General features: G+C 39.8%; 1 protein-coding gene across 4 annotated transcripts in view; it reads left to right on the plus strand.

The window, feature by feature from the left end:
* Positions 1 to 15,000, plus strand: part of LOC125031408 — a 102,628-nt gene that overhangs the window by 61,551 nt on the left and 26,077 nt on the right. For all 4 annotated transcript variants that reach the window (XR_007115484.1, XR_007115486.1, XR_007115485.1 and 1 more), the window contains exons 4-7: positions 1,467 to 1,600; positions 5,709 to 5,871; positions 7,677 to 7,819; positions 10,681 to 10,781. Coding sequence is in view for 1 of the 4 variants with exons in the window: in XM_047622123.1 (XP_047478079.1) it covers positions 1,467 to 1,600; positions 5,709 to 5,871; positions 7,677 to 7,819; positions 10,681 to 10,781 (541 nt within the window). In the remaining 3 variants the exon portion in view is untranslated. The remainder of the gene's footprint in view (positions 1 to 1,466; positions 1,601 to 5,708; positions 5,872 to 7,676; positions 7,820 to 10,680; positions 10,782 to 15,000) is intronic.

Genomic DNA, 15,000 nt, shown 5'->3' on the forward strand with positions numbered 1-15,000 from the left:
ATGTTGTGTGAGGTATGTAGGAGGGAGGGTATGTTGCGTGAGGTAGGTTGGAGGGTGGGTATGGTGTGTGAGGTATGTTGGAGGGTGGGTATGGTGTGAGGTATGTTGGAGGGAGGGTGTGTTGTGTGAGGTATGTTGGAGGGAGGGTGTGTTGCGTGAGGTGTGTTGGAGGGAGGGTATGTTGTGTGAGGTATGATGGAGGGAGGGTATGTTGTGTGAGGTATGTTGGAGGGAGGGTATGTTGTGTGAGGTATGTGGGAGGGAGGGTATGTTGCGTGAGGTAGGTTGGAGGGTGGGTATGGTGTGTGAGGTATGTTGGAGGGTGGGTATGGTGTGTGAGGTATGTTGGAGGGAGGGTGTGTTGTGTGAGGTATGTTGGAGGGAGGGTGTGTTGCGTGAGGTGTGTTGGAGGGAGGGTATGTTGTGTGAGGTATGATGGAGGGAGGGTATGTTGTGTGAGGTATGTTGGAGGGAGGGTATGTTGCGCGAGGTATGTTGGAGGGAGGGTATGTTGTGTGAGGTATGTTGGAGGGTGGGTATGTTGCGTGAGGTATGTTGGAGGGAGGGTATGTTGTGTGAGGTATGTTGGAGGGTGGGTATGTTGCGTGAGGTGTGTTGGAGGGTGGGTATGGTGTGTGAGGTATGTTGGAGGGTGGGTATGTTGCGTGAGGTATGTTGGAGGGAGGGTATGTTGTGTGAGGTATGTTGGAGGGAGGGTATGTTGCGTGAGGTATGTTGGAGGGAGGGTTTGTTGCGTGAGGTATGTTGGAGGGTGGGTATGTTGCGTGAGGTATGTTGGAGAGAGGGTATGTTGCGTGAGGTATGTTGGAGGGAGGGTTTGTTGCGTGAGGTATGTTGGAGGGAGGGTATGTTGCGTGAGGTATGTTGGAGAGAGGGTATGTTGTGTGAGATATGTTGGAGGGTGGGTATGTTGCGTGAGGTATGTTGGATGGAGGGTATGTTGTGTGAGGTATGTGGGAGGGCCGGTAAGTTGTAAGAGGGGAATGTATGTCGTAGGAAGCTACATAATGACGATCATCATCATTATAGTACTATTGATGATAGCAGTGATCATTATGATGGTGATGATAATGATAATAGTATTGATATTGATAATAATGGTAATTATGGTTATGATTATATAAATAATCATAATAAAGATAATGATAATGATGAAATTGATTATAATGATAATGATAATAATAATAATGATAGTAATGGTAATGATAATGTTGATGATGATGATAATGATGATTATGATAATGATAGTAATAGTAATAATAATTTTGATAATAATAATAATAATAATAACAATAACAATAACAATAACAACAGTAATGATAAAAACAACAAACCTTAAACAATAACAATAACAACAACAACAGTAATGATAAAAACAACAAACCTTGAAAATCAGCGTTTCCCTCAACCCCACAACCAGCCCTCTGACCGCCTCTCCTTCGCAGGGCTCCAGAGCCAAGGGCCGCCGCTGAACCTCTTCGACGAACTCTACAACAGACACATCGGCTTCAGTCTCCTGAACTCGACGTCGACAGCGGGGGAGGAATTTGACGTTTGCTGCGGGAAGGAGCCCATGACGGTGAGGGCGGATGGGGGAGGGGAGGGGGAGAATAAATGGAGAGGTTTTGTGTATGTGTGGATATATACATACGAACGAAAATACGTACATACATACGTTCACGCGCACAAGCACATGTGCAGGTTCTGAAACCAATAATATTTTAGTTTAAACTTACAATTAGTGATATGTTCACGTTAATGCATATTGAAATTTAAACAAACAAAGCATTTGATAAACGCATTTGCGGGAAATTGGTCTCTTCATATACTGTACACACAGACATGCATACTGTCCACACATACACATACATACATCTACTGTACACGCACACATACACATACATATATCTACTGTACACGCACACATAAACATACATCTACTGTACACGCACACATACACATACATACATACATCTACTGTACACGCACACATACACATACATACATACATACATCTACTGTACACGCACACATACTATACACAAACATACGCACAGACCGTAAAAACACACCTCCTTCTGCTCTCCCTCCTCCTCGTTTTTTCTTCCTGTTCATCCCCGAATTACGAACTAACTTGACTCCCCTCGTTTTCCCCTCATACATGACTCCCCCTAAAGTTCTGACTAAAAAAAAAAAAAAAGGCTATTACGTAACAGATTTAGACATGGGTCACTTCACGAATTCAGGAAAAGGTTGGTCGTGGGCAGGTATGAATTGGTAATGAATTCTAAAGTTTGGAATTAAATATAGAATAGCATAGGATCTTACTCTACGTTTCCATTTCCAATCTTCAATCTGCGACTATCTCGATGAAGATTTTAAAACCCAGTATTATGTAACATCTTCCTCTGTATCATTATTTATTCACATTAATTACATTTATCAATAATTTCCACACTGTATAATGATTAATGACTGACCTACACCGTTCCGTCTAATAGATGATGACTCACGGCATTAAGTGAGTCACTTTACTCAAACTTTACTTTTACTTATATTCGTGTTTATTGGATTATACACTTATTTTTAAGATGTATTTGACAAGAGACCTACATTTGGGTCATTTGTTTGCATTTCTTCATATTTATTTACCTTTTTTATTTTGCTTTTAATTAAGTCTCGGGCAAATAAATGAGTTGATGATTTTTTTTGATATTGGTAATGGTCTTAATGTGAATGGTGAGCGAAGAAGAAGAGGGAGATCGAGAAGGAGAAGGGGAGAGAGAAGGAGAAAGAAAAAGAGGAGGAGAGAGAGAAAGAGTAGGAGAGAGAGAAAGAGTAGGAGAGAGAGAAAGAGTAGGAGAGAGAGAAAGAGTAGGAGAGAGAGAGAGAGAGAGAGAGAGAGAGAGAGAGAGAGAGAGAGAGAGAGAGAGAGAGAGAGAGAGAGAGAGAGAGAGAGAGAGAGAGAGAGAGAGAGGAGAAGGAGAAGGAAGGAGAGAGAAAGAGAAGGAAAGAGAAAGAAGGTAAAGGAGAGAGGGAAGGAGAAAGAAAAAGAGAAGGAGAGAGAGAAGAAGGAAAGAGAAGATGGAGAAGGAGAGAGAGAGAGAGAAGGAGATGGAGAGAGACAAAAAAAGAAGGAAAAAGAGAAGGAGAAGGGGGAGGTATAATGAACATGGCAACTGAATAAACTATAAACAGTATTCCAAAAACTGTTTTTAATCAATAAGCCAATATCAAATGTATCAGTACCAGAAACTCGCCCTTCCTCACAGCCAACGCCATAAAACAAAAGAAGGAAACACAAACTTTACAATAAAACCAACGCTCATCCATTTCTTAGAACTTATCACGGCGAAGGAGAGTTATTTCGAAAAGCCTAACAAGACAGGGGACTATTATTCAATGAAAAAAATAATAATAATAAGGCGGAGAATAATAATTTCTAAAAGAAAAAAAAATAATAAAAAAATAAAGCAATAGGACAAAGATTTTTTCCCTTAAAAACAAAATTAAAAAAAAATCTATTCCTGAAAAAATAGGGAAGTAAATACTTTATTATTGTTAAAACCCCAACCGATATAAAGAAAACGTATTTCCCAAAAATTAGCAAAACCTATTTTACAGGTCTTAGCAAACATCACTTTAAAAATCATCCATCTCTTAAGACACCGAGACGGGGATAAAAAAATATCTAAAAGAATATTTCCCAAAGTTAATAACAATCGCAGATATTAAGGTAATCATACCCTGATTTAACGCACTATAATAGCGAACGGGAAATATATTTGGAAGAAAAACATGCCGAGTCTATTTGGGCTTCTGGATCACACGTACACGTTATATGGAAACTTCCTTTACGTTAAAAGATCAGGGCGAAAGAAAGTGAGATTTTTTTTCTTCTGAAAACTAAAATAAAAGCCTGACACTCTTTCAACAAACATAATGAGAAAATACTCACACTCAAACTCCCAGACACTCACGCTCACACTCACTCTCACTCTCACTCTCACTCTCACACTCACTCTCACACTCACTCTCACTCTCACACTCACACTCACACTCACACTCACACTCACACACTCACACACTCACACACTCACACTCACACACTCACACTCACTCACACACTCACACTCACACTCACACTCACTCTCACTCTCACTCTCACTCTCACTCTCACTCACTCTCACTCACTCTCACTCACTATCACTCTCACTCTCACTCTCACTCACTCTCACTCTCACTCTCACTCTCACTCTCACTCTCACAGAAAAAAAAAGAAATGGACGAATTACAACAACAGCGAAATAAGAAATGATAAAAAGACCGACCGAGACGCACCAATTCCCCACCCAACGACCCCATCCCTTGAAAAGCCCCCTACTACCCTTCCTCACAGCCTCCGGGCTAGTACAGTAACGTATCCAGGCGCGAGAAGTTGCAATTGTCGCCTGGAGGTTCCTGCTGTGGCTGGGCACCACGGCGGGTAAGGACTCAGCTCAGCCGAGTCAGCTGACACATGTTAGCGAGTCGGCATTAGTCAACACAGGCCGGGCTCCCCTCATGGGCATAGCCCGGGCGAGGCTCAGCTTATCGCATATCGGACTTATCCTTATCCTTTCTCACCCTCAGCCCCCCCAATCCGCTTAGGAGGCGGAGACTGGGACCCAATGCTGGGGAACTCCCCAACCTTGGGACTCAGCCCTCGACTCAACAAATTTTGCATGGTCTTTTTTTTTTCTTTTTTTTTTCCCCCTCCTACTTTTTCCTTTCTGTCCCTTCACCAACCCCTTCTACTATCCACTTCCTAAGGTGTGAGAGCCGTGCTGAAAGGATGAAAGGCTGAATTTGTGCCAGTCCTGAACGGCCTGAGGGAGCCATTGGCACGGTATTCCCCTGCTTTAGTTGTCTAGCCCTTACCCCTCAAGCGACCCTGAGGGGTGGACCGTTTCTCTCCCCAATATACTCCAGGCTTATCATGGCCAACAATGAATAACCATTAACCATTAACCATTAACCATACCATTATTAGAGGCAATTGCCTCTTCATCAAATAGCTCCATCAATTCAAACTCGCCCGATTCCCTGACCCCAGGCTCTCCTTTGACCACAGCTCTGAACACTACAACTAATACCCCCTCCTCAATGCCGACTAGTACAGTATCCACCCTAATCAACACCCCAGGAGACATTTCTACTCCCAACATGCTCAACTTCAACATTATACCCCCACAACCTTCTTCATCAACTACCCCATTCTCCCTTATTACTACCTTACAACCTTATTGTCCACCTCCCCATAACACTACCTCCCTCGACACTACTCCCTCTTCCACATGTCCCCGTCCTTCTACTACCCCCATCTCTACAAAATTCTTAAATAATCTATTTAGCCCAGCCAAATGGGACCGATTTTCGTGATCCCTCCCACAACTTCTCACACTTTCTGCTTTGACAACCTGTTTTCATTCCTCAAATGCATATACATCCTTCACTTGATCTAACCCCTATACATTACCTTACCCAACCTTAACCCATTTACTCGTCAATTCCTTTGCCCAACTTTGACAACTAATCACTAACTCAACCACCCTTCACTACCATTTACTATAGTTCTACAAGACCTTAGATGTCTAGCACATTTATTTTGCTTTTAACCATTAACCATTAACCATTTTCACCCTCAGTTCCTCGCGGACGACCAGCGAGGAGAAAGCGGCAAGGTGACGACCCATCCGCTGGGGATGCTCATGCCCGCCCGCCGCCTCAGGATCTCCATGCCCACGGACATCAGATGGCCGGGTCACGACACCAAGTGCTTTCGCTTCGAGGTTCTGGGCTGCCCCGAAGGTCAGTCGAGGTCACGGGTGGAGGGCGGGAGGGATTCGCGTGTTTCGTGTTTGTGGAATTGTGGATTCAGGAATGGGAGTCGTATTTATGATATTGTTTTTGTTTTTTGTTATTTCTGTTTATTTTCGTTTGTTATTAGTTTATTATTTTTTATGTTTTATTATTTTGTTTTTCGTTTTTTTGTTTTATTGTTTATTTATATATATTTTTTCTTGTTTATATATCATTTTTCGTTTTTATTATTTATTTGTCATTTTTTGTTTTTATTATTTATCATCTTCTGTTTTTAATTATTTATTTATCATTTTTTGTTTTTATTGTTTATTTTTCATTTTTTGTTTTTTTATTATTTACTTATTATATTTGTTTTTTTATTGATCTTTTTCTTATTATTCATTTATTTTTTTGTTTTTATTATTTATTTATTATTTTTTGTCTTTATTATTTATTTATTATTTTTTGTCTTCATTATTTATTTATTATTTTTTGTTATTATTTTTTTTATTATTTATTTATTGGTTATTTATATATTTTATTATTTATTTGTTTATCATTTTATTGTATTCTTTTTTTCTCTTTTTTGGAAAGGAGGGATATTTCTGTTTTTTCCCTCCTTTTTTTAAGGGGTTAACTTTCCTAATTCATTATTTGAACAATATAAGGTGCATGCTTTGTAATATTTCATCTGTGCATATCTATTCCATATATGAAATGTAAAACCCCTTATTATGTTGAGGATAAATCCCATACTTCAGTTAGCAAGTCTCATTGCATTTCACCATTAAATATATATTCTGTATGTGTGATATTTACTAATTTGGATATTCTCATTTCTTCTCTCTCTGTCTCCCTCTCTGTCTCTCTCTGTCTCTCTCTGTCTCTCTCTCTGTCTCTCTCTCTGTCTCTCTCTGTCTCTCTCGCAATCTCTCTCTCTGTCTCTCTCTCTGTCTCTCTCTGTCTCTCTCGCAATCTCTCTCTCTGTCTCTCTCTGTCTCTCTCTCTCTCTCTCTCTCTCTCTCTCTCTCTCTCTCTCTCTCTCTCTCTCTCTCTCTCTCTCTCTGTCTCTCTCTCTCTGCTCTCTCTCTGTCTCTCTCTCTCTGTCTCTCTCTGTCTCTCTCTCTCTGTCTCTCTCTGTCTCTCTCTCTGTCTCTCTCGCAATCTCTCTCTCTGTCTCTCTCGTCTCTCTCTGTCTCTCTCTCTCTCTCTCTCTCTCTGTCTCTCTCTCTCTCTCTCTCTCTCTCTCTCTCTCTCTCTCTCTGTCTCTCTCTCTCTGTCTCTGTCTCTCTCTCTCTCTCTGTCTCTCTCTCTCTCTGTCTCTCTCTCTCTCTGTCTCTCTCTCTCTCTGTCTCTCTCTCTCTCTCTGTCTCTCTCTCTCTCTGTCTCTCTCTCTCTCTGTCTCTCTCTCTCTCTGTCTCTCTCTCTCTGTGTCTCTCTCTCTCTCTGTCTCTCTCTCTCTCTCTCTCTCTCTCTCTCTCTCTCTCTCTCTCTCTCTCTCTCTCTCTCTCTCTCTCTCTCCTCACTCACTCACTCACTCTCTCTCTCTCTCTCTCTCTCCTCTCTCTCTCTCTCTCTCTCTCTCTCACTCACTCACTCACTCACTCACTCCACCCTCTTCATTCATCTCTCCTCTCCTCTCCTTTCCTCTCCTTCCTCCCCTCCCCTCCTCTCCCCTCCCTCCCCTCCCCTCCCCTCCCCTCCCCTCCCCTCCCTCCCCTCCCCTCCCTTCCCCTCCCCTCCCTCCCTCCTCTCCTCTCCTCTCCTCATATCCCCCCCCATCTCCCCCCCCATCTTCCTCCCCCCTGTAGACGTGAAGCCCTCCGCGTCGCTGGCCATGCGAGCTGTCCCCGGGGGCTGGGTGGTGGCGACGTGGCAGAAACCGACGGTGCTCATCGCCGCGTCCGACAACACGAAGCCGGACCCGTTCACGCTCGAGGCCGAGAACTATCTGGTGAGTCCGTCGATAGGCCTGTCTTTTTTTTTTTTTTTTTTTTTTTTTTTTTTTTTTTTAGGGGGGGTTTTGCGTTTATTGTGGTGTTTTTTTTGTTTTTTTTGGTATGTTTTTTTCTATGAGGGGATCGTTAATTTCACTGTTGTTATTATTATTTGTAGTAATAGCAGTAATAGTAATGATATTAGTAATAATCATGGTGATAGCATTATTAGTAGTTGTATTATTATCATTATCATCATCATTACCATTATCATTATCATTATCATTATCATTATCAATACTATTATCATCATCATCATTAATATTATCGATATCATGATTATTTCTACTAATACTAATGTCGTTATTCTAAATCACCATAATTTTCCTCACTAGTGTTACTATTACAGTCATCATCATTATTACTATTATTACCATTATTAATATCAGTACTACTATTATTACCATTATTAATATCAATATTACAATTATTAACATTATTAATATCAGTATTACTATTATTTTTAAAACCTGCCTCGACTATTGTTACTGCCTTTGTTCCTATGACGGTTATCATTCACACCATAATTATCATCATTATCAATTACTCCATTTGAAGCATTTTCCTCTCCTCTCCCGCTTGTTTGTCACGCACAGGACGGTCTCGATTCTTGTTCAGAGCAGTTAGTGACTAATTCAGCAGGAGGAAAGCAAATGTTTACTTACACAGTACACAGTCACGCGAACGTACAAACACAAACATGCATACACACAAATAGATAGATGAATAAAGAATGAAAAAGAAAAGAAAAAAAGGTAAGACAGAAGAAAAAAAAAATATATATATGTGTGTGTGTGTGTTTGTGCTTGTGTGTGTGCTTGTGCTTGTGTGTGTGTGTTTGTGCTTGTGTGTGTGTATTTGTGCTTGTGTGTGTGTGTGTGCTTGTGCTTGTGTGTGTGTGTGTGTGTGTGTGTGTGTGTGTGTGTGTGTGTGTGTGTGTGTGTGTGTGTGTGTGTGTGTGTGTGTGTGTGTGTGTGTGTTTATGTATTAGCTTCATATATATACCTATATATGCATATATAAGTATATATATACATATATGTATATATATACATACACACACACACACACACACACACACACACACACACACACACACACACACACACACACACACACACACACACACACACATACACACACACACACACACACACACACACATCCACACACATGTAAATAAAGCAATATATAAGGGTCACAAACAGCCTTCACCATCCCTCTCCCTCTCCCTCTCCCTCTCCCCCTCCCTCTCCTCCCTCTCCTCCCTCTCCCTCTCCATCCTAGAGCCTACCCTATGCCCCCCGCCCCACCTTGAGACCAAGAAATGCCCTTTTTATTTTATTTTTTGTTTGTTTTTGTTTTTATTTGCGTCTTGTACGTGCTTATTGTTCCATTTCGTTGTAGAATATCTCTTGTGTACCGTAGTTATATATATATATTTTTTTTTATATAGACTTGGGTTATGCTATGGAATATTAAGTTTAATATAGCGATATTATGTGCATTATTCAGACGTATAGAGTGTACTGGCCAGATATAGGCTTGTCGGCTAGTATATTCGTATATTGCATGGTTTCATAGTCTTAATGTACTTTTATATAGCACGTGTTCTTTCGTATTGTAAGAGACATTTCTTTGACCAAAAGGTATGTGTTGGATAGTATTAGTTATATCAATATTATATTAGAATCATTATTCATAGTATTTTCTATTTCCACTTTCGTTCCTTTAAGACTATTTAATTCCCATGCCTGACCATCTCATTCAAGAAGTTACTATTCTGACTCTTTCGTCTCACGCACTGTTCATGACCTACTTCCAGTCCCTATGACCTCTCCACGCTCGTTCATGACCTGTTTTCCCATGGCATTCCATCTCCCTTTCACACGATCTTCCATAGCATATATATACATATAAATTTGTATATATATATGCCCTTGAGCACCGGCACTTCTTTTGTATAGCCTGACATGACATAACGGAGATACGTGTAAGAGGTTTTGACCTTATGACGGGGAAGTATTGTGTCATGACAGGTAAATGAAAGAAGACGGTTTTAAGGTAAATTAGGTGAGAATGATTTTATATGGGTTGTCATTACCATTACTAGGCTATAATTTAGTGTTGTTGTTTTTTATATAATTGCGTTGTTTTACATTTAGACTCTATAATCAGCTAATATCATTTTTATCAACAACTTTCCTATTCCTCATTGCTTTTCTTCCTCCTCCTCCTCCTCCTCCTCCTCCTACTCCTCCTACTCCTCCTCCTCCTCCTCCTCCTCCTCCTCCTCCTACTCCTCCTCCTTTCCCTTCTCTTTCTTCTTTTCCTTCTTCTTCTTCTATTTCTTCTTCTCTACTCCCACTCCTTCTCCTTCTCCCTCTCCCTCTCCCTCTCCCTCTCCATCTCCTTCCCTCCCTCCCTTCCCCGCTCTCTCTCTCTCTCTCTCTCTCTCTCTCTCTCTCTCTCTCTCTCTCTCTCTCTCTCTCTCTCTCTCTCCTCTCTCTCTCTCTCCTTCTCTCCCTCTCCCTCTCCCTCTCCCTCTCCCTCTCCCTCCCCCCTCCCCCTCCCCCTCCCCCTCCCCCTCCCCCTCCCCTCCCCCCTCCCACTCCCCCTCTCCCTCTCCTTCTCCCCCTCCCTCTCCCTCTCCCTCTCCCTCTCCCTCTTCCTCCCTCCCTCCCTCCCTCCCTCCCTTCCTCCCTCCCTCCCTCCCTCCCTCCCTCCCTCCCTCCCTCCCTCCCTTCCTTCTCTCTTTCTCTCTCTCTCTTTCTCACGACTACAATCAACCTTCCTTACGACCTCCTTTCTCCCCCAGGCGACGATGACGAGGACAGGAGGGAATGACGACGTAGAAGTCATCCAGAGTAACTCAACGACTCGGCGATTCATGATAACCGGGCCTCTGTGGGGTGCCATGTGAGTTTCTCTTGTTTTGTTTATTTGTTTAGCGATTGTTATTATAACCGTGGATTTAGAATTAGTGTCGTGTGTATATTTTTTTTTATCGGTATTTATTTTTTTATTTTGATTTTTTCACTGATTTCGAATCCTATTTATTTTTTTAAGAAGAAATTTGAATTCGTATGAAGGGCTTAACTTTTTAATTTTCAGAATCTGTGACCCAGATTGGGTGTATTTATGACACAATAAATCGTCTTCCTGATTTTTCTTCAACTTCAGTTTATGATTGAATGATTGATTGTGTGTGTGTGTGTGTGTGTGTGTGTGTGTGTGTGTGTGTGTGTGTGTGTGTGTGTGTGTGTGTGTGTGTGTGTGTGTGTGTGTGTTTTTAACTTTGCATTTAACCTTCTAGCAAAGTATTAAAAAAACGATTCTTCAACTTGGAAAAATAATTCTGCCGTCACAAAATTGATGCTAATAACTAGTCTCTAATTTTGCGAATTCTATCTAGAACACTCAATTAGCCTTCGTTCCACCTGAGAATATTAATTGGCTTCTATATTTTCAGCTGCATTGGGGTTCCTCCTGAGTTAAAATTACCCCAAAAAATGAGATATTAAGACCCTTTTTTATTTTCATTGCTAATAAATACTATATCTTCCACGTTTCTTATTTACATTTATTATTATGGCCTTTTTTTTTAAGTTTCATTTTGTTTCTTTTCATATTTCCGTCGAAGCATTTTTGTCATAGTTTGCTCCTATGGATTTTTATTTAAAGGTTTTAAGTTTTTGCTCTGTTTCTTTTTTTGTCTGTTCTTGTTATTTTCTTTGTTTAAAGAATGATAACTTCCCTTTATTCGTCTTTACTCTTATTATTATTATTATAGTTTGATTACATCTTAATATCCTTAGTTTGTCACTGATACTACTAATATTATTGTGATTTTTTTTTTATATTATAAGTATTATTACTATTACTGTTCTTGTTTTTAATTTTCATGTTTTTTATTTTATTTTATTTTATCTCATTTTCTATTGTTATTATTATTATTATTATCATCAGTCTTACCAGTATTACCATCATTAGCAGTTTTGTCTTATTGTTTTATACCATTATAATTTTTTTTTCTTCTATACCATTGTCTTTATTATCATTTCCACTATTTTCCATATTTAATTTTTCCTTCTTCCTCATCCACTCTTCCCACCTTCCCTGTAAAAAACAACAATTACAACAACAACAACAACAACAACAACAACAACCACTCAAACAACCACTCAAACAACCACTCAAACCACAACAACCACCACTCCAACAACAACAACAAACATGCATCTACACCCCAGAAATACACATCGTACCACAAGTACAAATGTCTATTTTCCTCTTACTAAATCACTGTGAAGGAAAGGCAACTGCAGAGATGTTCATTTTCGCTCGGACTTCATTGCTAATGGATCTTGAATTAATGATTTTTTTGTTCTTTTTTCATGTTGTTTATATGTTTACCTTTTTTTAATTTATTCGGAAGGGTGTCGAACTCTGCTAATGTTTATGGGGGTTATATTTACACGCCAGGGGAAGGAAAAAAATGGGATCTTAAGCGGACTGAATGGGGAAGTATTTGCGTGTGTTTGCGTGTGTGTGTGTGTGTGTGTGTGTGTGTATGTGTGTGTGTGTGTGTGTGTGTGTGTGTGTGTGTGTGTGTGTGTGTGTGTGTGCTTGCGTACGTGCGTGCGCGCGTGTGTTTGAGCGTGCATGCTTGTGTGCCTGTGTGTCATTCGTATTATCATGGAAATGAACAGAAATGGTCTACTGGTAATCAGGTGAGCCGAAATTCTTTCTCAAGAAATCAGACTACTCTGCATCGCATTATAGCATTGTCAATCTTTTCCCACTGGTTTAAATAGGAATAATGAGATCAGGAATTCACCAGTCAAATCTAGCGCAGCGCACTTAGGAATCAGTGCTAGAGATCAATAAACCATTCAGATAATTTACGAAACAGCGATTCATTAAAGGGATGGATGTCCGTAGAGTTCAAACCAGCAATCAATGGCTGGGCATGTTCACCCTTATGAACAAACTAGACCGTAGACGAGAGATATTTCGTTGTATTGATTTCGTCGCCTTATTGGCTCAGTCTTAATGAACGCGATGCCGGAACAGTGGTCTTTTGAAACAGTATTTGAATCGGGGGAGAGATAGTGGTAGAAATCGAGAAAAAATAGAGATAGAAATGGAAATAGAGGGACATATAGACATAGAGATATACAGATATATACAGAGATATAGATAGAAATAGAGATAGAAATAGAAATAGAGGGACATATAGAAATAGAGATAGAAATAGAGATAAAGATAGAAATAGAAATAGAGGGACATAGAAATAAAGATATAAATAGAGATAGAGGGACATATAGAAAAAGAGATAGAAATAGAGATAGAGATAGAAATAGGGATAAAAATAGAAATTCAAGTGGATACAAAAGTAGAGATAGAAAGGGAAGTCGAAATAGAGAGAGAGAGGGGGAGCTTCTACTTTCACGTAATAAAGAAGAAATACGACCATTTCAGCAAACCTAGTTTCTTTTATTTATTCCTCTATTATTTGCAAACCATCAAGTTAGAAAACCGTTATAGTAGCATAACGATATAAAGACAAATAACCATCTTGGATAATGACACTTTGTACTGAAAACATCCAGCGAAATCATACGGTTTAAGCGCCAGATACTTGTCATTCGAGGCGAAAAGAACGTAACACATTTTATAAAATAAGAAAAAAATAGGAAAATATGTGTTTCCATAAATGACCGACCGATCACATACGGTTCCAGGCATGCTTTCGTTCAGATTTACGAGATGCCATTGCGTTTTGTGCACTCGTGTCGAGGGGATCTCCTGGCAACAGATAAACATCGCTTGGCGCTTGTTCTTTGTTTTCTTTGCGTAGGAGGGAAGGAGGGAGGGAGGGATATATATATATATTTGTGTGTACGTATGTATGTATACATACATACATACATACATACATACATACATACATACATACATACATACATACATACATACATACATACATACATACATACATACATACATACATACATACATACATATATACATACATATGCCTATATTTAGAATGAGGGTGGGAGGGAAGGACGGACGGACATACGGACGGAGAGAGGGAAGGAAGGAAGGAAGGAAGGAAGGAAGGAAGAAACGAGTGACAGGAGAGTGACAGGAGAGTGACAGGAGAGTGACAGGAGAGTGACAGGAGAGTGACAGGAGAGTGACAGGAGAAGGACAGGAGAGGGACAGGAGAGGGACAGGAGAGTGACAGGAGAGTGACAGGAGAGTGACAGGATAGTGACAGGATAGTGACAGGATAGTGACAGGAGAGGGACAGGAGAGGGACAGGAGAGGGACAGGAGAGGGACAGGAGAGGGACAGGAGAGAGACAGGAGAGGGACAGAGAATTCAGAAAACGACACACTGATTAAAAAGATTATTGATCTTTAATGATAAATGCTGTAACATATTTAAATTTCTTACATTTTTTCTGTTATTCGTGTAATATTTTTAACAAATTATAAAACGTTTTTGTTGCTAAATCCACTACTTTTATACCCACGTGACATTGTTTAACTAATAATTTGTATACATAATTATACCACAAACGCTTTCAAATAGACTAATAGAAGTGAAAGTATGGAGACGTAATAGTTTCCGCGTTGACGAGAATTTGAAATTTAAAGCAAAAGGACAATAAATGCTCGATGGCGTTTATTCACTCAGTTGCTTTTATTTCATTTATTTACTTGTTGATCTGTTTGTTTGTTTATATTTATTTATGTATTTCTTTACTTATTATTTATTTATTTATTCATATATTTATTTATTTATTTATTTATTATTTATTATTTATTTATTTTTTATTTTATTTTTTTTTTTTCATTCCGTTTTTTTATTTTTTGTGTGTGTAGAATGCATATAATTCACCTGGTGTAAATGTGCGTGAGACATTTCCAACAATTTACGACGTCAGAGTGTTACAGTACACCATTATATTTTGTTGCGTGTTTGTGTGCGTTTGTGTGCGTGTGTGTGTGTGTATATGTGTATGTGTGTGTGTGTGTATATGTGTATGTGTGTGTGAGCGTGTGAGCTGTATGAGCGTGTGTGCGTGTGCGTTTGCGTGTGCGTGCGTGCGTACCCGTCTGTG

Source organism: Penaeus chinensis, chromosome 13 (assembly GCF_019202785.1).
Source record: "Penaeus chinensis breed Huanghai No. 1 chromosome 13, ASM1920278v2, whole genome shotgun sequence".
NCBI classification, from domain to species: Eukaryota; Metazoa; Arthropoda; class Malacostraca; order Decapoda; family Penaeidae; genus Penaeus; species Penaeus chinensis.